Source organism: Oncorhynchus kisutch, linkage group LG1, assembly GCF_002021735.2.
Source record: "Oncorhynchus kisutch isolate 150728-3 linkage group LG1, Okis_V2, whole genome shotgun sequence".
Lineage (NCBI taxonomy): Eukaryota > Metazoa > Chordata > Actinopteri > Salmoniformes > Salmonidae > Oncorhynchus > Oncorhynchus kisutch.
Genome location: NC_034174.2, coordinates 23,225,920 through 23,249,816, shown reverse-complemented (window position 1 = coordinate 23,249,816; position 23,897 = coordinate 23,225,920). Strand labels below are relative to the sequence as shown.

The following is a 23,897-nucleotide window of genomic DNA, read 5'->3' as shown; positions in this document are numbered from 1 at the left end:
GTCACTCAAAATCTCACAATACATGGCCCCATTCATTCTTTCCTTTACACGGATCAGTTGTCCTGGTCCCTTTGCAGATAAACAGCTCCAAAGCATGATGTTTCCACCCTCATGCTTCACAGTAGGTATGGTGTTCTTTGGATGCAACTCAGCATTCTTTGTCCTCCAAACACGACGAGTTGAGTTTTTACCAAAAAGTTATATTTTGGTTCCATCTGACCATATGACATTCTCCCAATCTTCTTCTGGATCATCCAAATGCTCTCTAGCAAACTTCAGACGGGCCTGGACATGTACTGGCTTAAGCAGGGGGACACGTCTGGCACTGCAGGATTTGAGTCCCTGGCAGCGTAGTGTGTTACTGATGGTGGGCTTTGTTACTTTGGTCCCAGCTCTCTGCAGGTCATTCACTAGGTCGGGGGGACCTAGTGTGGTTCTGGGATTTTTGCTCACCGTTCTTGTGATCATTTTGACCCCACCGGGTGAGATCTTGCGTGGAGCCCCAGATCGAGGGAGATTATCAGTGGTCTTGTATATCTTCCATTTCCTAATAATTCCTCCCACAGTTGATTTCTTCAAACCAAGCTGCTTACCTATTGCAGATTCAGTCTTCCCAGCCTGGTGCAGGTCTACAATTTTGTTTCTGGTGTCCTGTGACTGCTCTTTGGTCTTGGCCATAGTGGAGTTTGGAGTGTGACTGTTTGAGGTTGTGGACAGGTCTTTTATACTGATAACAAGTTCAAACAGGTGCCATTAGTACAGGTAACGAGTGGAGGACAGAGGAGCCTCTTAAAGAAGAAGTTACAGGTCTGTGAGAGCCAGAAATATTGCTTTTTTAGGTGACCAAATACTTATTTTCCACCATAATTTGCTAATAAATTCATTAACAACCCTACAATTTCTTTTCTAATTTTGTCTGTCATAGTTGAAGTGTACCTATGATGAAAATTACAGGCCTCTCTCATCTTTTTAAGTGGGAGAACTTGCACAATTGGTGGCTGACTAAATACTTTTTTGCCCAACTGTATGTGCATGAAGGCAATATAAAGTGTCTGATAAGGCATCAGGATAGATAATAGGGAGAGTTAAAAAAAAGAAGAAAAGAGCAGCTGCAGAAAATGGTGAATGTGTTTGGGTGTGTCAATGTGCCATTCAAGGGATTTCCTATTTTTTAAATATTTTTTTTTACCATTTTCTACATTGTAGAAACATATGGAATCATGTAGTAAGCAAAAAGTGTTAAAAAATCAAGATATATTTTAGATTCTTCAAAGCAGCCACCCGTTGCCTTGATGACAGCTTTGCACACTCTTGGCATTCTCTCAACCAGCTTTTATGAGGAAGTCACCTGGAGTGCATTTCAATTCACAGGTGTGCCTTGTTAAGTTAACAATGTCGATTTCTTTCCTTCTTAATGCGTTTGAGCCAATCAGTTGTGTTGTGACAAGGTAGGGTTGGTATACAGAAGATAGCCCTATTTGGTAAAAGACCAAGTCCATACTATAGCAAGAACAGCTCAAATAAGCAAAGGGAAACGACAGTCCATCATTACTTTAAGACATAAATGTCCGTCAATACGGAACTTTTTTAGAACTTTGAAAGTTTTTGCGACTGCACTTGAATAAACTATCAATCGCTATTATGAAACTGGCTCTCATGAGGACCGCCATAGGAAAGAGAGACCTAGAGTTACCTCTGCTGCAGAAGATAAGTTCATTAGCGTTACCAGCCTCAGAAGTTGCAGCCCACATACATGAACTCTGTGAAAAATGTAACAGACACACCTTAACATCAACTGTTCAGAGGAGACTGTGAATCAAGCCTTCATGGTTGAATTGCTGCAAAGAAACCACAACTAAAGGACATCAATAAGAAGAAGAGACTTGCTTGGGCCTAGAAAAGATTGCAGTGGACATTAGACTGGTGCCTTTATGGTAGAGTGGCCAGATGGATGCCACTCTTCTGTAAAAGTCCCATGACAGCCCACTTGGAGTTTGCCAAAAGGCACCTAAAGAACTCTCAGACCATGAGAAACAAGATTCTCTGGTCTGCTGAAACCAAGATTGAACTTTTTGGCCTGAATGCCAAGTGTCATGTCTGGAGGAAACCTGGGACCATCCCTACGATGAAGCATGGTGAGGGCACCATTATTCTGTGGGGATGTTTTTCAGGGACTGGGAGACTCGTCAGGATCAAGGCAAAGATGAACGGAGCAAAGTACAGAGAGATCCTTGAATAAAACCTGCTCCAGAGCGCACAGGACCTCAGACTGGGGTGACGGTTCACCTTCCAAAAGGACAGTGACCCTAAGCACACAGCCAAGACAAAGCAGGAGTGGCTTCGGGACAAGTCTCAATGTCCTTGAGTGGCCCAGCCGGAGCCCGGACTTGATCCCAGTCGAACGTCTCTGGAGAGACCTGAAAATAGCTGTGCAGCAACACTCCCCATCCAACATGATAGACCTTGAGAGGATCTGCAGAGAATAATGGGAGAAACTCCCCAAATACAGGTGTGCCAAGCTTGTAGCATCATACCCAAGAAGAATCTATGCTGTAAACCCTGCCAAAGATGCTTCAACAAAGTACTGAGTAAAGGGTCCGAAAACTTATGTAAATGTGATATTTCAGTTATATCAAACATTTCCAAACATTTCTAAAAACCTGTTTTTCTTTGTCATCAAATCAAACCTTATTTGCCACATGCGCCGAATACAACAAGTGTAGACCTTACCGTGAAATGCTCACTTACAGGCCCTTAACCAACAGTGCAGTTCAAGAAATATTTACAAAGTAGGCAAATAAAAAGTAACACAATAAGAATAGAGGCTATATACAGGGGGTACCGAGTCAGTGTGCAGGGGTACAGGCTAGTTGATGTAATATGTACATGTAGGTTGGGGCGAACTGACTATGCATAGGTAACAAACAAACAGTGAGTAGCAGCAGTGTACAAGGGCGGGGGGGGGGGGGGTCTCAATGTAAATTGTCCGGTGGCAATTTTTATGAATTGTTCAGCAGTCTAATGGCTTGGGTATAGAAGCTGTTGAGGAGCCTTTTGATGCTAGACTTGGCACTTCGAACACCGCTTGCTGAGCGGTAGCAGAGGAAACAGTCTATAACTGGAGTCTCTGACAATTTTATTGGCTTTTCTCTGACACCGCCTATTATATAGGTCCTGGATGGCAGGAAGCTTGGCCCCAATGATGTACTGGGCTGTTCGCGCTACCCTCTGTAGCGCCTTACGGTCAGATGCCGAGCAGTTGCCATACCAGGCGGTGATGCAACCGGTCAGGATTCTCTCGATGGTGCATCTGTAGAACCTTTTGAGGATCTGGGGACCCATGCCAAATCTATTCAGTCTCCTGAGGGGGAAAAGGTTTTGTCATGCCGTCTTCACGACTTTCTTGGTATGTTTGGACCATGATAGTTCGTTGGTGATGTGGACACCAAGGAACTTGAAACTCTCGACCCGCTCCACTACAGCCCCATAGATGTTAATGGGGGCCTGTTTGGCTCGCCTTTTCCTGTAGTCCACGATCAGCTCCTTTTGTCTTGCTCACATTGAGGGAGAGGTTGTTTTCCTGGCATCACACTGCCAGTTCTGAGTTCCTCCCTATAGGCCGTCTCATCGCTGTCGGTGATCGTCAGCAAACTTAATGATGGTGTTGGAGGCGTGTTTGGCCACGCAGTCGTAGGTGAACAGGGAATTACAGGAGGGGACTAAGTACACACCCCTGAGGGACCCAGTGTTAAGGATCAGCATGGCAGACGTATTGTTACCTACTCTCAACACCTCTTACCATAAGTCTTTGCTAGGTAAAGCGCCGCCTTACCTCAGCTCACTGGTCACCATAGCAACATCCACCCATAGCACGCACTCCAGCAGGTATATTTCACTGGTTATCCCCAAAGCCAACACCTACTTTGGCTTCCTTTCCTTCCAGTTTTCTGCTGCTACAATGAATAGAACGAATTGCAAGTTGCAAGTTGGAGACTTATATCTCACTCACTGACTTAAAACGTCAGATATCAGAGCAGCTTACCGATCGCTGCAGCTGTATAGCCCATCCATAGCCCATCCAATCTCCCTCACTAGCTTTAAGCACCAACTGTCAGAGCAGCTCACAGATTACTGCACCTGTACATAGCCCACCTATAATTTAGCCCAAACAACTACCTCTTTCCCAACTGTATTTAATTTGTATTTATTTATTTATTTTGCTCCTTTGCACCCCATAATTTTTTTATTTCTACTTTGCACATTCTTCCATTGCAAAACTACCATTCCAGTATTTTACTTGCTATATTGTATTTACTTTGCCATCATGGCCTTTTTTTTGCCTTTACCTCCCTTCTCACCTCATTTGCTCACATTGTATATAGACTTGTTTATACTGCATTATTGACTGTATGTTTGTTTTTACTCCATGTGTAACTCTGTGTCGTTTTATCTGTCGAACTGCTTTGCTTTATCTTGGCCAGGTCGCAATTGTAAATGAGAACTTGTTCTCAACTTGCCTACCTGGTTAAATAAAGGTAAAATAAATAAAATAAATAAAATAAAAAACCAACTACCTACATCATCCAATATTTGTTTTTGTTTTTTCTGCTCTTTTGCACACCAGTATTTCTACTTGCACATCCTCATTTGCACATATATCACTCCAGTGTTAATTGCTGAATTGTAATTACTTCGCCACTATGGCCTATTTATTGCCTTACCTCCTTACTCCATTTGTACACACTGTATACAGATTTTTCTATTGCGTTATTAACTGTATGTATGTTTATTCCATGTGTAACTCTGTGTTTTGTCGCACTGCTTTGCTATATTTTGGCCAGGTCGCAGTTGTAAATGAGAACTTGTTCTCAACTGGCCTACCTGGTGGGAAAAAAAATAATAAAAATGGGACACAATACGACTGGAAGGGTAACTCTACACATGCATTGGATGCCTAAGGAGGCTGAGAGGTGTGTCAATATTGGCTGTGGGCTGTGGGCTGGTCTGGTGGCTGCTCTGCTTTGTATCCGGGTGTGAGGAGACAGTTATGACAGTTGCTCAGTGAAGATTCCCCCATGCAACACTGATCCACAGGGAAGCACAACAAACACCCACTCTCTATGGATCTGCTGGAGGAAAACAGTACAGCTTGTGCATGTGATGTATAAGGAGAGATTGGCTTAATTAACTCTGCTCTGAATCTTTTTCTATAAAATGATTTAGCTGAGGCTAAAGACTAACACTCCATAGCATAGCTAATCTGGCAAACTCTATTTAGAGCTCTCTTTTGGTAGAGCAAATGACTGTGATGTCTCTCTTCTCTGGTGGGAGAAAGATGGTTGAGGTGGGTCAGAATATATTCTTATATACTCAGAATATACTCTTGCCATTTCTGTGCTTGTTTGACCAAAAAGCTTAATCTGTAAGCCATAATGTACTATTGCAATAGTGGGAAGTTGCTGTGCAGACACGATTACGAAACACACACAGACCTTTTTTAGATACTAATGCTTTGTTGTCTGCTCTGTTGTGGTGTAAGCTACGTGGCAGGCTTGTATTATTTATTCATTTTGAGCACACCTGCTGCCAGGCGTGGCTTTCAGCGCATCACACATACACACAAACACACACACACACAGCGAGAGTGGGTGGGAGAGAAACAGGGGTACTTGGGCTGAATCTACAACACTCTCCCATACTCCATTATTTATCCTAGCAGTTATATAGGTGATGAGTTTGGTCTTTCACACATTCTGCTACTTAGTGACACTCTCTAAACACATTTTCTCTGTCACACACACCCAGGATGACAGCAGTTTAGCAGCACCCAATGTTGTCGTCTTGCGTCATTTAGCCTCTCTCGCTCTCTCTCTATCCTACCCACCCTGTACTGTGTAGTGGAGTCAGTCACTCTCAGACACCTCTATTATCTGCCTGCTAGTCTGGCCACTGCACTGTGCTGTCTGCAGCTTGTGATAATCAAGCAACAAGCTCTGTCTCACTGCAGAATTAGATGTTTCTCCAAACAGCAAATTTCAAAGTGTTTCTGACACCCTGGGTTGACTCCTGCTCAGTATCTTTCCATTGCTCCAAACGTCGAATTTAGAAGGTTAAGAGTTGAGTTTTTGGATAGGGTTAAAACATTAAAGGGTAGGAAGCATGAGTTCTTAACAACACAGTGTTCAAATACTTAGTTGTAGTCACATTCTGGTTACCTATGACTACAAACATACACTGAACAAAAATATAAACGCAACATGAGCTGAAATAAAAGATCCTAGAATTGTTCCATATGCACTAAAATATTATTTATTTCAAATGTTGTGCGCAAATTTGTTTACATCCCTGTTAGTGAGCATTTTATCCTTTTGTCAAGATAATCCATCCACCTGACAGGTGTGGCATATCAAGTAGCTGATTAAACAGCATGATCATTACACAACTGCACCTTGTGCTGGTGACAAAAGGCCACTCTATAATGTGCAGTTTTGTCACACAACACATTGCCACAGATGTGGCATGCAATTGGCATTCTGACTGCAGAAAAATAAGAATGTGTTCTTAACTGACATGCCTAGTTAAATGAAGATTAAATAATGGTGTAAAAAAAGAATCAGCCTAATCGGTGTCCAAAAATACTGATTTACGATTGTTATGAAAACTTGAAATCGGCCCTAATTAATCGGCCATTCCGATTCATCGGTCAACCTCTAATGTCTCTAGTTGAGACATTATCCCCGGATAGGGAGGAAAAGGAAGGCTTTTATTGGCTCTGTCCATTCCCTACTGTGCTATTGTTCAGGAAACAACCTCCGTCATACCCAAAGTTATAGGGGATGATAAAGGGATATGCTCTCTTTTGTGTACATTTGTAAAAACATGTTTATTCATTTCACAGTGTGTTGTAGCATGTTGGGCTTTTGAGTCGAACAAATATAGTCAAATCAAATCATACTTGATACTTTCTTGCCTTATTTTTTTTAAATTTATGTTTTTTTTGTTGTTGAATTTTTACCCCTTTTTCTCCCCAATTTCGTGGTGTCCAATTGTTGTAGTAGCTACTATCTTGTCTCATCGCTACAACTCCCGTACCGGCTCAGGAGAGACGAAGGTTGAAAGTCATGCGTCCTCCGATACACAACCCAACCTAGCTGCACTGCTTCTTAACACCGCGCGCATCCAACCCGGAAGCCAGCCGCACCAATATGTCGGAGGAAACACTGTGCACCTGGCAACCTTGGTTAGCGCGCACTGCGCCCGGCCCGCCACAGGAGTCGCTGGTGCACGATGAGACAAGGACATCCCTACCGACCAAGCCCTCCCTAACCCGGACGACGCTAGGCCAATTTGCGTCACCCCATGGACCTCCCGGTCGCGGCCAGTTATGACAGAGCCTGGGCGCGAACCCAGAGTCTCTGATGGCACAGCTGGCGCTGCAGTACAGCGCCCTTAACCACTGCGCCACCCAGGAGGCCCTCTTTCTTACCTTATTTGAGGTCTGGGAAAAATCTAAGAAATGTTGATTCATGGCAATGTTTTTGGTATTTTATTAGGATCCCCATTACCTGTTGTAAAAACAGCAGCTACTATTCCTGGGGTCCACACAAAACAGGAAACATTACATAATACAGAACATTAATAGACTACCGCTCAAGGACAGAACTACATCAATTAAACAAAAATGACAAAACGCACATGTAGCCTACAATGCAAGCACACAAAATATCAAGATCAAATCAGGGAGAGGTGTTGTGCCGTGAGGTGTTGCTCTCTGTTTTTTATTTATTTACTAGGTTTGCTGTTCAATTGAGCAATATGAGATGGAATGGAGTTCCATGCAATAATGTCTCTATATCAAATTTTATTGGTCACATACATATGGTCAGCAGATGTTTATTACAAGTGTAGCGAAATTCTTGTGCTTCTAGCTCTATCTAACAAGTAATATCTAACAATTCCACAACAACTACCGTATACACACAAATCTTAGTAAAGGAATGGAATAAAAATATATACATATATGGATGAGCAATGTCAGTGGCATAGGCCAAGATGCAATAGATCATATAGAATACAGTATAAACATTATTAAAGTGGCCAAAGTCTCCATGTGAGCAGCAGGCTCTAATGTGCTAGTGATTGCTATTTAACAGTCTGAAGCTGTTTTTCAGTCTCTCATCCCAGCTCTGATGCACCTGTACTGACCTCGCCTTCTGGATGGTAGCGGGGTGAATATGTCCGTAAACCCACCAGCCAGCTGGTCTGCGCATGCTCTGAGGACACGGCTAGGGATGCCATCTGGGCCGGCAGCATTGTGAGGGTTAACGTGTTAAATGTCTTACCCACGTTGGCCACAGAGAAGGAGAGCCCACAGTCCTTGGTAGATGGCTGCATCGGTGGCACTGTATTGTCCTCAAAGCGGGCAAAGAAGGTGTTTATTTCATCTGGATGCAAGACGTCCCTATTCTGCGATATAGCTTGTTTTCCTATTGTAGTATGTGATTGTCTGTAGACCCTGCCACATATAGTTGAAGTTAATGCACAACATACAGTTGAAGTTGTAAGTTTACATACACTTAGGTTGCATTCATTAAAACTTGTTTTTCAACCACTCCACACATTACTTGTTAACAAACTATAGTTTTGGCAAATCTACTTTTTGGCAAGTCATTTTTACAAAAATTGTTTACAGACAGATTATTTCACTTATCACTGTATCACAATTCCAGTGGGTCAAAAGTTTACATACACTAAGTTGACTGTGCCTTTTTAACAGTTGGGAAAATTCCAGAAAATTATGTCATGGCTTTAGAAGCTTCTGATAGGCTAATTGACATAAGTTGAGTCAATTGGAGGTGTAACTGTGGATGTATTTCAAGGCCTACCTTCAAACTCAGTGCTTCTTTGCTTGACATCATGGGAAAATCAAAATAAATCAGCCAAGACATGTAGACCTCCACAAGTCTTGTTCATCCGTGGGAGCAATTTCCAAACGCCTGAATGTACCACATTCATCTGTACAAACAATAGTACTCAAGTATAAACACCATGGGACCACGCAGTCGTCATACCGCTCAGGAAGGTCTCCTAGAGATGAACGTACTTTGGTGCGAAAAGTGCAAATCAATCCCAGAACAACAACAAAGGACCTTGTGAAAATGTGTATAAAACTATCTATATCCACAGTAAAACGAGTCCTATATCGACATAACCTGTAAGGCCATTCAGCAAGGAAGAAGCCACTGCTCCAAAACCACCATTAAAAAAAGCCAGACTACGGTTTTCAACTGCACATGGGGACAAAGATTGTACTTTTTTGTAGAAATGTTCTCTGGTCTGAGGAAACAAAAATAGAACTGTTTGGCCATAATGACCTACCTTATGTTTAGAGGGAAAAGGGGGATGCTTGCAAGCCGAAGAATACCATACCAACCGTGAAGCACGGGTGTGGCAGCATCATGTTGTATGGGTGCTTTGCTGCAGGAATGACTGGTGCACTTCACAAAATAGATGGCATCATGAGGTAGGAATATTATGGGGATATATTGAAGCAACATCTCAAGACATCAGTCAGGAAGTTAAAGCTTGTTCGCAAATGGGGTCTTCCAAATGGACAATTACCCCAAGCATACTTCCAAAGTTGTGGCAAAATGGCTTAAGGACAACAAAGTGAAGGTATTGGAGTGGCCATCACAAAACCCTGACCTCAACCCTATAGAAAATGTGTGGGCAGAACTGAAAAAGCGTATGCGGGCAAGGAGGCCTACAAACATGACTCAGTTACACCAGCTCTGTCAGGAGGAATGGGCCACAATTCCCCGAACTTATTGTGGGAAGCTTTTGGAAGGGTGCCTGAAATATTTGACCCAAGTTGAACAATTTAAGGGCAATACACTCAATTAGTATTTGGTAGCATGTAAACTTCTGACCCACTGGGAATATAATGAAAGAAATAAAAGCTGAAATAAATCATTCTCTGTACTATTATTCTGACATTTCACATTCTTAAAATGATCCTAAGACAGGGATTTTTTTTCTAGGATTAGATGTCAGGAACTGTGATACACCTTAGCCAAATACATTTAAACTCAGTATGTAAATTTCCGACTTCAACTGTACGTCTTGTGTCTGAGCTGTTGAATTGCACTCCACTTTGGCTCTATACTGACATTTTGCTTGATTAATTGCCATGTGGGGGGAATGACTACTCATGTCGCCTTGTCATGGTTAAATGCGGTGGTACGCCCTTTCAGTTTTGCGTGAATGCTGCCATCCACGGTTTCTGGTTAGAGTAGGTTTTAATAGTCACAGTGGGTACACCATATCCTATACACTTCCTTATAAACTCACTCACGGAATCAGCGTTAATGTTGATATTTTTCTCCAAGGCTACCCGGAACATATTCCAGTCCGCGTGATCAAAGCAATCTTGAAGAGTGGATTTCGATTGGTCAGACCAGCGTTGAATAGTCCTTAGCACGGGTACTTCCTGTTTGAGTTTCTGCCTATAGGAATGAAGGAGCAAAATATAGTCATGGTCAGATTTGCCTAAAAGGAGGGCAGATGAGGGCCTTGCATCCCTGAATTTAGGGTAACAATGGTCCAGCTCGTTTTATTTTTTATTTTATTTGACTTTTATTTAACTAGGCAAGTCCGTTAAGAACAAATTCTTATTTTCAATGACTGCCTAGGAACAGTGGGTTAACTGCCTGTTCAGGGGCAGAACAGCAGATTTGTACCTAGTCAGCTCGGGGGTTTGAAACCTTCTGGTTACTAGTCCAACGCTCTAACCACTAGGCTACCCTGCCGCCCTACAGTCGATATGCTGATAGTATTTAAGGAGCCTTTTTCTCAAATTTGCTTTATTAACATCCCCAGCGACCAATAAATGCAGCCTCAGGATATATGTTTTCCAGTTTGCATAAAGTCCAGTGACATTCCTTAGTATCGGCTTGAGGAGGGATGTACACAGCTGTGACAATAACGGAAGAGAATTCTCTTGGGAGATAATACGGTCGGCATTTGATTGTGGAATTTATAGGTCAGGTGAACAAAAAGAGTTGAGTTCCTGCATGTTATTACAATTACACCGTGAGTCATTAATCATGAAACATACACCCCCGCCCTTCTTCTTCCCGGAAACATGTTTATTCCTGTTGGCGCGATGCACTGAGAATCCAGGTCGCTGTACCGACTCCGACAGCATATCCCCAGAGAGCCATGTTTCAGTGAAACAGAGTATGTTACAATCCCTGATGTCTCTCTGGAAAGCAATCCTGCACTGATTTCGTCATCTTTGTTATCTAGGGACTGGACATTTAGCGAGTAATATACTCGGAAGCGGTGGGTGTTGTGCGCGCCTCCGAAGTCTGATTAGAAGACCGCTCCGACTCGCTCTTCTCCGGCGGTGTTGTTTTGGGTCGGCCTCTGGAAATCAGTTAAAATGCCCTGGGTGATGCGGACAAAGGGTCTGCTTTGGGGAAGTCGTATTCCTGGTTGTAGTGCTGGTAAGTTGACGCCGCTCTGATAGTAGTAGTTCCAATAGTTCTTCCCGGCTGTATGTAATAACACTTAAGGTTTTCTGGGCTAACAATGTAAGAAATGATACATTAAAATAAAAATGAAATACTGTAAAGTTTCCTAAGGACAAGAAGTGAGGTAGCCCTGTCTGTCGGTGCCATTTTATGTACCATAATACTGGACGCTTTCTTGAATTTGTTCTGGATTTGGCAACTGAAAAGCACCATGGTACCCTACGTTGCTACCCTAAGTTGACTATGCAAACAATTTGGGATTGTGAACACAATGTTTCTTATAAAAAGAAATGATGCAGTTAGTCTCTCAACTCTTAACCAAGAGAGAATGGCTTGCATAGTATTTATATTGATTACAATGAAGAGCAAGACATGCCGCTCTGTTCTGGGCAAGCTGCAGCTTACCTAGGTTTTTCCTTGCAGCACTCGACCGGACAGTAATCAAGATACGACTAAACTATAGCCTGCACGACTTATTGTTTTGAGTGTGGTGTCAAAAAAAAGAACATCTCTTTATTACGGACAGACCTCTCCCCATCTTTACAACCATTGTATCTATATGTTTTGACCATGACATTTTACAATCTAAGTTGATGCCAAGTCATTTTGTCCCCTCAACTTGTTCAATAGCCACACCATTCATTACCAGATTCAGCTGAGGTCTAGAACCTAGGGAATGATTTGTAACAAATACAATGCTCTTAGTTTTAGAGATGTTCAGGACACATTCCAAAACAGACGCAACTATTTGTTAAGCGTTTCAGTGACTTCATTAGCTGTAGTTGCTGATGAGTATATGGTTGAATCAAATAAAAATGTTCAGCTAAACCGGTCAGAAGTAGTCAAAGCTAGTGGAAAGCTTTTGTGGATGGTCAGATTGATTCACAGAGAATTTACAGGTATATTTATGCCAGCTCTACTTGTGTGTAAGGCGGTATGGTTATCTTGTACAAGCAGCTGCCATACAGTTTAACCATATTAACAGATAAAGAGATGACGCATTAACAGACAAACAGTAGTAAATTACACTCTGTGACGCCATTTTTTCCCGCATTCCAAATTGCCATTGCAGTTCTCACAATGAGCAATAACTTCAGTAGAAACCTTCTTTGAGTTGACACACACACACACACACCACACACACACCACACACACACCACACACACACCACACACCACACACACACCACACACACACGCCATATTATTAGCTGTATCTGTAATCTAGTCCAGGCTGCCACAGGCGATGCTTGTTCAGGTTCATTGTTGTCCTGTGGAGGTTGTTTGCTTAGCTCTAATTGCTAGGGCTGAGCCTGGCCCTGGTTTATAGGCCCTCCTTGTTCTCTGGCTGGATACGTTTCTCTCGCTCTCTTCTGTCTTTCACATCTCAAGTTACAGTCACTCTGGCCCTCTGAGTTTAGGAAAGGCAAACTTGTTCAAAAGCACAGAGCCTTTTACACTCAGTGACACTGCTGTTTGGACTGAACTGAGCTTGGCTTGGGTTTTAATCACACATTTATCGTGCTAGAGGAATTCCACTGCCTGGAAAATGGTTTGTGTAAGATTGATTCTCAATATTGTGCACCAACCGGGTTTACGTAATATTTCCGTGTTGAGTGTGCGTTCGTTTGTGATGGAACCTGTGCACATACTGTACACACTCACTGTGAACCCAGACCGATTCAGACGGATCTATATTCTCTGGTTGAACAGCAGTGGCAGTCGGTGCCGTTTTAAGAAGAGGGAGGACCTTTTTTTAAATCTTTTTTTTAAAATGACCATGGCCTTATTTCTATTACAGTATATTGGATGACTCTCATTAATATTCACCCAGTTCAATGTACCAGCGATAGGTTTAGGCTACTACATGATACAAAAAAAATTATTGTACACATCATGAGGTTGCTACAACCTAGCCTATGAATCAAAGTTTACAACAGGTGCACACAGGTGAAGAGACATTTGAGGTGACAGTGACATTCAATACCGCCTTGCACACTCTTGCCTGCATCTAGCTGATATAGGGTGTAATCATTAGTCCAACAGTTGCAAACGAGTTTCTATTGGACAAATTCAGGTATGTTTATCCCTGTTTTGTTCCGTTTGACAAACAGTTTTCAACAGAATCAGTGGAATGAATACATCCCTGATCACGCGTAAACAGAGTTCATTCTCATAACAGCCACGTTGTATTCCTTCTCTTCCCTTCGCTTGTGGACTTTAATACACAAAACAAAAGCTGTGTGTTACCAGATGAAAATTAATTTTCTGATCCTTTGATTGGGTGGACAACATGTCAGTTCATGCTGCAAGAGCTCTGATAGGCTGGAGGACGTCCTCCGAAAGTTGACATAATTACTGTGTACGTCTGTGTAAGGGGGTGAGAACCATGAGCCTCCTAGATTTTTTTTGTTTTATTGAAGTCAATGTACCCAGAGGAGGACTGACGCTAGCTGGCCTCCGGCTACACCGTGGTTCTACCCTACAGTGCTGTTGAGGCTACTGTGGACATTCTTTGCAAAATAGTGTGTATTAACAAGTTATTTGGTGACATGATTATATTTAGTATAGTTTTATCTAAAAGATAACTTGTTATGTGTTTTACAATTAACGTTTTTATGAAATTCACTGAGGAGGATGGTCCTCCCTTTCCTCTGGGGAGCCTCCCCTGTTGAACAGAGAGATCACACCAAGGCACTTTGATTAATGGACAGACACAGACCCTGAGCTATCCCAGCAGCAGACGAAGTACAGTATGTGTGAGCGGGATGGTGTTTGGTAGGCATTTTCATATTTTCTATATCTCTGTCTACAGTAACAAAGACCATATGGTCAAAGCTGTTTGGTTCCACCCATTTGTCCAAAAACAGATTGCTGTATGTGTTGTGGGAATGGGTCATTTTCAGAGATGCTTCCTGGTTTTCCTCTCGGACCAATCCCAGCACTGCATCCACAGGGCATGACTAGAAAACCAGGAACACCTGTCCAAACCCATTATCCCGACAACCATCTCCCATAGCATCCAATTAGAATATGTGTAATAACATTAGAAAAACAAGGGTAAATATTTGGTTGAAGTAATTAAAATAGTCTTTCCGCCCACCTCACTTTTCACTTGTATCCATGTAATAAAAACAGAAATGTAGTTTCTGGTCTAGCGTGTTTTTAAAGAAGCTTTGGAACAGTCTATACCTCTCGTGAGAGTATTCTATACAGTAATATTATATCAGGCTTTATGGCCAAAGCACTTTGTGGTATCGGTGAGGAAATCTTCTCTTGTCTATCTGCCCTCTGGTCCCTATCATCAGAACCAATTGTTAAATGCCCTCGGTTGTTCACCTTATCAATCCTTTAAAGATCATCTGAAGTTCTCATGGACCTCCTTTTGTCTAAATCTCCTCCACTCTTAAAGGGAAATGTCACTCTTTTTCAACATCAAATTCATCATCTCCAGCCACCAACCCAACATCAACATATGTTTTGTAATCCAAAAGATGTTTCCGATGACATCATCCAGAGACACTGATGACATAATCAGGTGTGCATCATGTGATTTTAACCGATTGTGAGCAGGCAAAGGTTACTTTACTAACCTTTGGAATGAATACTATGTAGGTAGCAACCAAGAGTCTGTAACGATGCTGAATTGCAGGGAACCTCCTCATGATGACATGATGCAAACACACTGTCATTGTCATTGTCCCTTTCCCATAGAAAGAAGGGCAGGGCAACTCATAATAGTGGTAATGTAGCCAAAACGAAGCTCTCGGCCTAAACCTGTCTGCCCTGTTTGGGCAGGGCACTGTGGTTAGTGCTAAGGCCACTCCCTCCCTCTCTAATGATGTCTCTCTGCTGCATGCCTACCTCTCTACATATGTATATTCCTTATCTAAAGATATCTTTATGAAGATGTAGCCAGAGGGGTTTGGTGGTATCCAGATTTTCATGTCGTTGCTGTACCATACCGGCGTATACAGTATTACTGGAAGTGCACAAAAGGGGTGCCATTTAATTCCAAACTGTTTTTGTTGCTATGGTGGGGGGGGGGAAATGCTAACAAATTACTAGCGAAGTCCCATAGCAGACCCTAGCTAAATGCTAATTGCAAGGGCAGACAACCCAGCTCATAAAGTTATACTACTGTTTTAAAAGGCTACTCACAGCTTGCTGCACGCACAAAACACATTTAGGCAGCATCCTGAACCAGGAGGGGATCGTTTGTCTCTGCTGTAACCAAGAAGCTTGCTCTTGCAAGATAGCTACTTTCATGTTGCTAGCAAATGAACAAACCAAATGCATATTTCGCACATCTTAGATGGTAAAACTGCTATAAACTATAAATTAATTATCACAAAAGGGTCCCCGAGCCAGCCCCCAAAAGTTTGGGAACCCCTGGTGTAGCGCACCTCCCCCCAAAAATGATGGTATTTTCAGGCCAGTTGGTACATACTAGCAACATGCATAACCATCAAACCAGACAGGTAAATTCAGGGCATATAGCACAACCCAAGGCAAGGACAAATCACCTTAAATCTAAAGTTTTATATAGAGCCATAGCTGACGAAGTCTTTACCAATCCAAATTTCTCAGGAAAAAAGTAAATCTACCTTAAAGAAAAAAAATCTAAGAACATCTAATGTGAAAGACCATATGACTGGACAGCAAATAGAAAGTATCAACTGAATGTTAAATGTGTTTCCTGTCAGGTATTTTAATTGTCTGTATTGTCTACTTGTCAAATGTTTGTAAAGTCTTCATTTGTCATTTGAAATGTCTTATTACAGTTTTTTTTACAGTTTTTCTTTATAATCGCTTACACACTAAAGGTGGTACTTGAGGCACACTCAGTAAAACCATTAACTCGTGTACCTAATCTTCAGAACAAGTCTGCAAAACTGCAAGCACATTATCTGCTTTACACTCAGTTTGTAATTGTAAAACACACTTTGTGCAGAACACTAAACACAGTTTTCTACATTAAACATTCAAAACTAACAGGTTTAACAGGTCTTGTTTTTCATTTGGAAAACACTGCCATTCAAAACGCCACACTCCTTTACCGATTACCTACACCCAGTGCTCACGTGTGAAAACACTTACAGCTAGGTGTCTTCACATAGAAATCAGAGCTTGAGCACTATAAATAGGCTTCAGGTTGGCTTTCTTGGTTTGGAGAACAATGGAGGCCAATTTTGGAGAGAGATTTAGAGGAGAAGGAGAGAGAGGGGGACGAGGACCAGGAGGAGGCCTGTGGTGACATAGACGAGGGGCCGTGCCAGGGCTGGATACGCCACTCCAGACGCTATCTCCCTCACTGTTCAGCCAGAGAGAACATCACTTGGGATGTTGATGAGGTGCTGTGGCCAGACTCAAATAGGAGACAGGATCCACCCTAATTGTTTTTTTTCTTTATAGTAGCAATCCTATTTGTTTGTCTGTTACTGTTCATCCTGAAATCTGGATGAAAATACAATGTTCTGAGAAAGAAATACATTACATTTTTCCCCCCTTGCATTTCTGTTTATAAGTGTAAATATATACTGAATATGCTTAAATACTGTATATAATTGTGTACATGTGAGTGCTATGACAAACTGCCGTGGACTCCACTGAACATGCAAAAGACACAAAATAGTAGTGTTTTACATTTGTCACATCTGTGTGTAGTTGGCGTGTATAAGAGCTAATCATTTGAAGGTTTGTATGTAGAGTTTTGAGAAGAGTTAAAATAGTTTTGAATGAAGTGTTTGGTTTTGCAAGGGGTGGGTGGGTGTGTGTGTGTTTTGGGGTTTTGTGGGTAGAGCCATAGTTTCAGAAATCATGTGTAAGCAATTGTCAAAAACTGTAATTGGGGTTGGACCCCGGGAAGATCAGCTAACGTTATGGCATTAGCTAATGGGGATCCTAATAAAAATTCTAATTCTTGAGTATTTCAAAAATACCCCAGTATACCGCATAAACGGTATACCGCCAAAGCCAGACATAATCGTGGCTATGTCTCTGCTCATGCTGCTGTTTATATCATTTGTTTTTAGAATGAACTGAAGGAGTAGTAGAATGAGATTGTGAAAGAGACCAAGAAGTGGTCACATGGGAACTAATTGCTTCTTTCAGTCAGTTCTATTCACTGGAAGTTTCACTTGTCTTCAGGAGTCCTATATACTTGGTGGAGAATATTGAGATGACCTCAGATGTACTGTATGACTAATCGTGCTTTATCTCACACTAGTCTGGTTCCAAGAAATGTTCCTCCTTCAACCATGTCCTCTGAAGAGTTAATATACCCTACATAGGGATTTACTGTATATAGTTACATATAACTAGGTATTCATTACATCCCACCTAAGTATTCATTACACTAAGTATCACTTCCTTGAAGGTCACAACGGTTTAATTGGCATATTCCTTGGTGATATATATGGTGACATTTGACTGGAAATGTATGTCACCCAGCCTTAGTTGTTTCCCGTCTTGTTCCAGCAACTACTCCTTCCTCATTGGTGTACTTTCAGCGTTCCTTGTGTCTGCATGTTACTGTGTGTCATCCCTAAAGACATACCGCATGTAGCTACTATATTATTAACACAAACCTAAAATGTCACATTCCAGTTGTAAAGTTCTGCTTTCTCTGGCCCTTTAATTCCAGCACACAAGCGAAATATTTACATGAGAGCCTAATCTAAATAGCACAACGGAGGACACACAGAAACCTATTCTATCAGTGGTCTGTCCAAGTGCATGTCTCTGACTCCCCACTCGAGGTCCATAGTCTGCATGTTGGTCATGTTTAATTTTTACAAATGACAACTAGCCTGCCTATAGTATGCTGCCCCTCCATCTCCCTCTTTCCCTTCTCTTCTCCTATTTTCTCTGCCCACTCTCTCCCCAGATGCATTTGCAAATGCTCCACACGGCTCCCTTTTACAGCACTGTATGTGTATATGGCTGCCTGTCTACAATAGAGCGCAAATTAAATTGCTATGTGTATGCTGGTATTTTACAGTGTTTTGCGATGTATTACTGTGAGCTGTTTGACCGCTGGCACTGAGTCTATAGTTGATTTTCGACTGGTTGCTAGGTTGATTCCAAAGTCTACTTCCTGAAGCTGTGTGCGTGCGGAAGACTGGGGGAGTTTCACTCAAAACTGTTTTACCCCTCTTGACTTCTGGCTGCTCAAACTACTGTCCTTCAGACACAGAGAAACCAGATCCAAGCCAGACAGTGTGAACATATTAATCGATTTAGAACTAAACCAGCTCAGACAGTAACCCTACATAGAATGGTATTGGAGGAAAACCAGTCTACAAACATGGACCAGTCGTTGTGACTGAAGTCACATCTACCAGTCGTCGTGAGCTGAAAGCCACAAGGTGTTCTAGACTACCTAGCTAACCCAGGTAATGACATGAAATCATGTGAAAATGAGCATGAAAACAAAGCAGTGCCCGTTGATTTTTAACTTTTTACACCCAAGGGCACTCTGTACCACTATGGCAGTACATTGGCAGTGCATACATACACTGCTTGCTGAGGAGTTAAAGGATAATATCATATCCTTTGCTAATACCACATGGACACAGAGTACTACACTGTTGTAACATTATAGAGCTTTGATATGAACAGCCACAGGACTGCCAAGTGGCTTGAGTCATGAGATGTATCCTTAGTTGAGTTACAAGGGAGTAGTACTTCTCTGAAAATACTGTTCGTTAATCCACATGATTATGCTCACAAAGACTCAAAAGAGGAAAGTAGGGTAGTTATGACACAAAGCTCATAAGAAAACCACTGTGTGGAAATTCTTGAAGGAATTCTGTGGGATTTCATGGCTGCTTGGGGGATTATGATGTAGGCTAATTCTGCCTCCCTCTTTGGCATGCTAACTCATACCATTTGTAGCTCTGCTCCTCTCATTTATTGTTCTGAATTAGCCTTTCTGATATAAGAAGGTAGTTCCCCACTCACTGTCCATTGGTCCTGTTGCATTATGCAAGACATGGATTCCACAAAATCTAGTGGAAGAACAAGAGGTGTCATAATCCCAGAAACTACATGAAATTCTTTAAAAAGCAACTGAAGAGGACGGCTGTCACATTTTGAAATTGTTGGGAGCAGTAAGCTGATTGAGCAGTCTTACTGGACTTACCAGTTCACATTAATTCAGCCAAAGTTATGGATCCTTTGAAGGTGTGCAGCCTGTCATATGAAAACAAGGCATGTCTCCCCCCCGTTGGGCCAATCGAGATTACTATAGCTCCCGTCTTGAGCCAATCATTGTAATGTTGTAAATGCCAGATCTCTATGGCAAGACTCATCGTTCACCCAAGTTTTGTCAAATTCTGACCAGCAGGTAGCCTCGGTTAGAGCGTTGGGCCATGAAATGTTGCTGGTTTCAATACTAGAGCTGACAAAGTGAAAATAATCTGTTGCTGTGCCCTTGGGCAAGGCAAATTGCTCCAGGGGTGCTGTACAATGGTGACCCCTGACCATGACCCCACTCCCTGCGGTTGTCTCAGAGTTGGGATATGCAAAAAAAACACTTGTGTGTAACAGGACAAATATAAGCACCCCCAAACTATTGTAATTCTAAAATTGGGCCAGTGCTGTCTGAGATATCGCATGTGACTAACCTACTAATGGTCGGAAACAGATCCACAGTCCCCTCCCTGATTTTATCGCAGGGCACAATTAGTAGTTAGTGTAGCTTTGCGGGCATATGAGCAACATTGTCAGGCCTTTTGTGGTTCGTAACAACGTCAAGGTCACAAAAAGCGTGCCATGGTCCTCTGCTGCATATCCAGTCAGCTGTGCTAACACTCAGTTCTGAGAGCTCACAGACCTCATCACGGTGTTGTTTCCTCTCCTCTATGATGCTCCTGGTCTCTCCTCCGGTAGGGGTTCTATATCACTATTTCAGCAAAACCCACCTCAACCTTTTTGGGTCAGATATGGAAGGCTCTTGCAGGAGTAGGGATCTGGTTGGCCTCATTACCCAGGGAAGGACCCCTAGGACTGCATCTCAATGGTCTGATCCGTGTCTGTCTATATCAGCCAGAAAATCAAACGCATGTGAAGGAGCAGGGTGGATGGACACTATTAGTGGAGGGGAAGGAAATGCCAGCGCACCAGATTTAGAACACTCCCTCTCAGGGAATTAATATGTCATGTGAATCTGATCCCATTGATTTCCGTCTGATTTTTCTCCTTTTTTTCTCGCTGACTTGTATTGCTCTCACTCTCTCACACAGTTTGCGGAACAGGAGAGGGATTTTCTTCGGAGTCTTTCACAACAGTCTCTCTTCCCTCTGTGATGTTTTAATGAAGGGCTTTATTTCAGCATTAGCACGGCGCGTGACAGTGGGTAGCTTCCACTTCCTCTGTATTTCCTGTCTCTTTGGCAATCACTGCCCACAGCTGTGTCTACTTCTTGTTTTCAGGATATGTGTTGTGTAAGAGTGTGCTGTGTGAACTTATGTCTGTATTTCATGATTATAATCCTGACTGTGTCTGTCTATGTTTTACAGGAGGCTGCTGGATGAGTGGTCACCATGTCTCCCTTCTTACGCATAGCCTTTAATGCGTTTGATGTGGGCGTCTTGCCACCCCTGACTGACGCTCCCTTCTGTGCAATTAAGATGAAGGAGTCCCTCAGCACTGGTCAGTAGCATTACCCATTGGGTACTACTCAGTGGTGGGGAAAAAGTACCCAATTGTCATACTTGAGTAAAAGTAAAGATACCTTAATAGAAAATGACTCAAGTAAATGTGAAAGCCACCAACTAAAGTACTACTTGAGTAAAAGTCTAAAAGTATTTGGTTTTAAATATACTCAAGTATCAAAAGTAAATGTTATTGCTAAAAGATACTTAAGTATTAGAAATAAAAGTATAAATGATTTCAAATTCCATATATTAAGCAAACCAAAAGATACAATTTTCTTGTTTTTCTACATTTACGGATAGCCAGGGGCACACTCCAACACTCAGACATCATTTACAAACAAAGCATGTGTGTTTAGTGAGTCCGCCAGATCAGAGGCAGTAGGGATGACCAGTGATGTTCTCTTGATAAGTGTGTGAATTGGACAATTTTCCTGTCCTGCTAAGCATAAAAATTGCTTTGGGTGTCAGGGAAAATGTAAGGAAGTAAAAGTACATTACATTATTTTCTTTAGGAATGTAGTGAAGTTAAAGTTGTCAAAAATATAAATAGTTTAGTACAGATACCCCAAAAACACTGTCTGTGTGTGTGTGTGTGTGTGTATACATACATTCACACGCACACACACACTCTTTTCTCTCTCCCTCCCTTTCACACATATACAAACACACTTTGTCATGCACATGTGTAAGCTGTGGTGGTGGTGTAACCTTTCTCTCTCTCTCCAGAGCGGGGGAAGACCCTAGTCCAGAGGAAACCCACTATGTACCCTGCCTGGAAGTCCACTTTCGATGCCCACATCTACGAGGGCCGTGTCCTCCAAGTGGTTCTGATGAAGACCGCAGAGGAGCCATTGGCCGAGGCCACGGTGGGCGTGTCCGTACTGGCTGAGCGCTGTAAGAAGGGCAACGGCTGTGCTGAATTCTGGGTAGACCTGCAGCCTTCTGGGAAGGTTCAGATGGTCGTCCAGTTCTTTGTGGAGGACACAGACACAGCAGGTAGTAAGCCAAACAAACAGGCTCTCAATCTAGCATTTACTGTAGATCTATGTCGCTCTCTGTACTCTCCAGCACTCAAACACACTGGCTACAGAGAGTAAACAGTGGCCTCCAGGCTGCCAGGCCAGCTTGTCACATGGCGCTCAGCCTAGCAGCCATACAGGCCCTGGAAGGAGGATTGTGTGTATCTAGGAGCTGGCATATGACCCAGACCCAGGGGGAATCTGTATGTTAGAGTGTCCCAGTCAGGCTTTACCTGCTCTGGGTCGGCCCAGGGTAGGAGAGGGGGTAGGCTGGAGCAGCATCCATCATACCCCCCTCTCTCTGCAGCTTTCCTGAAAAGCATGTGTCCAGTGTTGGCAGGTGGGAGCATCTCCTCTCTAAACATACACACCAGTCAAAGGAATGAGATGGCAAGGAGGAAATGTGTTAGTCTCCAATTTTCTCATTAGACTCCTGTCTTTTACTCCATCTTCCCAGCTGTGTCCTCCTCCCTCACCCTCTTTTGTGTCTGCTCACAGTCCTCATTTCAGTTTTATTTTCTTTGTTTACCTCTCTCACACCTCTCTTTGTTTTCTTTCCATGACCTTTGACCGAGTCCCCTTGGCTTGTGTCAAATATGGTGAATAAATAAGATTGTTTACTCAGGCCATTCACTAATGACAAAAATTGTCATGGTTCCTGTCTGTGTAAGTGGGCTTTCCATCTCTTGAGTGAAACCAGGGTCTCATTTGCAAGTGGCCTCCCATGAACATACAATACATAATATCAATACAATACATACAACAAGATTATTCAAAACAAACACCTTTCACGTATCACCTCCCTTAAACTCCATCTAAACTTTCCCGTGTGAACTGACGGTTTCTCCATAATATCTAGCATGCTCAATTGAAAGAGGGAACAGCGGAATCTTGTGTACTTAGTGTCCTCGCCCCACCCTGAAAATTGAGTTAGTGTGATGTATCGCTCTGGGACACCCCCTCTGCGGGCTGGGGACAAGTAGATCAGAGTGGCCCTCCCCGATCAGCAAAAGATTTGGGAGCAGAGTTTCTCGCTTTTCTCTTCTGGCTCTGGTTTGCATCAGCTGCAGCCACATTTTGCAGAAGGCCATTCTCACTGTTTACTCTGAAAGTCAGACAATTGTGACCTGACCTCATTCTTTAGATGACTTTTCCTTAATCTTCCTCAATTTGATGATTTGATGTTTAAAGAGATTCTCCAGTACTTTTGCATAATTTTTAGCCAGTAGTTCTGAAAGTAGCTCTCACGAGCCAAACGTTTCCCCAGAAAATGTTATATTTTATGTCACATATGTGCACCTAAAGTCATTGCGCTCTCTCTCACTCTGCTGTGTGTGCATCTTGCTAGCTGTCACTCAAATGGTGAGGGGCTGAAGTTCATTGGCTAGAACTCTAATAGCTAGAGGGAGAGACCTGAAAATAGCTGTGCAGCAACACTCCCCATTCCAGACAGAGCTTTGAGAGGATCTGCAGGGAAGAATGGAAGAAACTCCCGAATTACAGGTGTCCCAAGCTTGTAGTGTCATACCCAAGAAGACTTGAGGCTGTAATCATTGCCAAAGGTGCTTCAACAAAGTACTGAGTAAATGGTCTGAATAATTATGTAAATGTGATATTTACTCCTTTTTTATACATTTGCAAACATTTCTAAAAACCTGTTTTTACTTTGTCATTATGGGTTAT

General features: G+C 42.5%; 1 protein-coding gene across 2 annotated transcripts in view; it reads left to right on the top strand.

The window, feature by feature from the left end:
- The window catches only part of LOC109897123 (protein kinase C delta type-like), a 37,301-nt gene that overhangs the window by 2,426 nt on the left and 10,978 nt on the right, over positions 1-23,897 (top strand). The window contains exons 1-3 of one of the 2 annotated variants that reach the window (XM_031804203.1): positions 18,782-18,930; positions 21,058-21,190; positions 21,922-22,191. In XM_031804203.1, the coding sequence (XP_031660063.1) occupies positions 21,082-21,190; positions 21,922-22,191 (379 nt within the window). In that variant the 5' untranslated portion in view covers positions 18,782-18,930; positions 21,058-21,081. Of the gene's footprint in view, positions 1-18,781; positions 18,931-21,057; positions 21,191-21,921; positions 22,192-23,897 lie in introns of those variants that run through there. The other variant, XM_020491697.2, reaches the window with a different exon arrangement.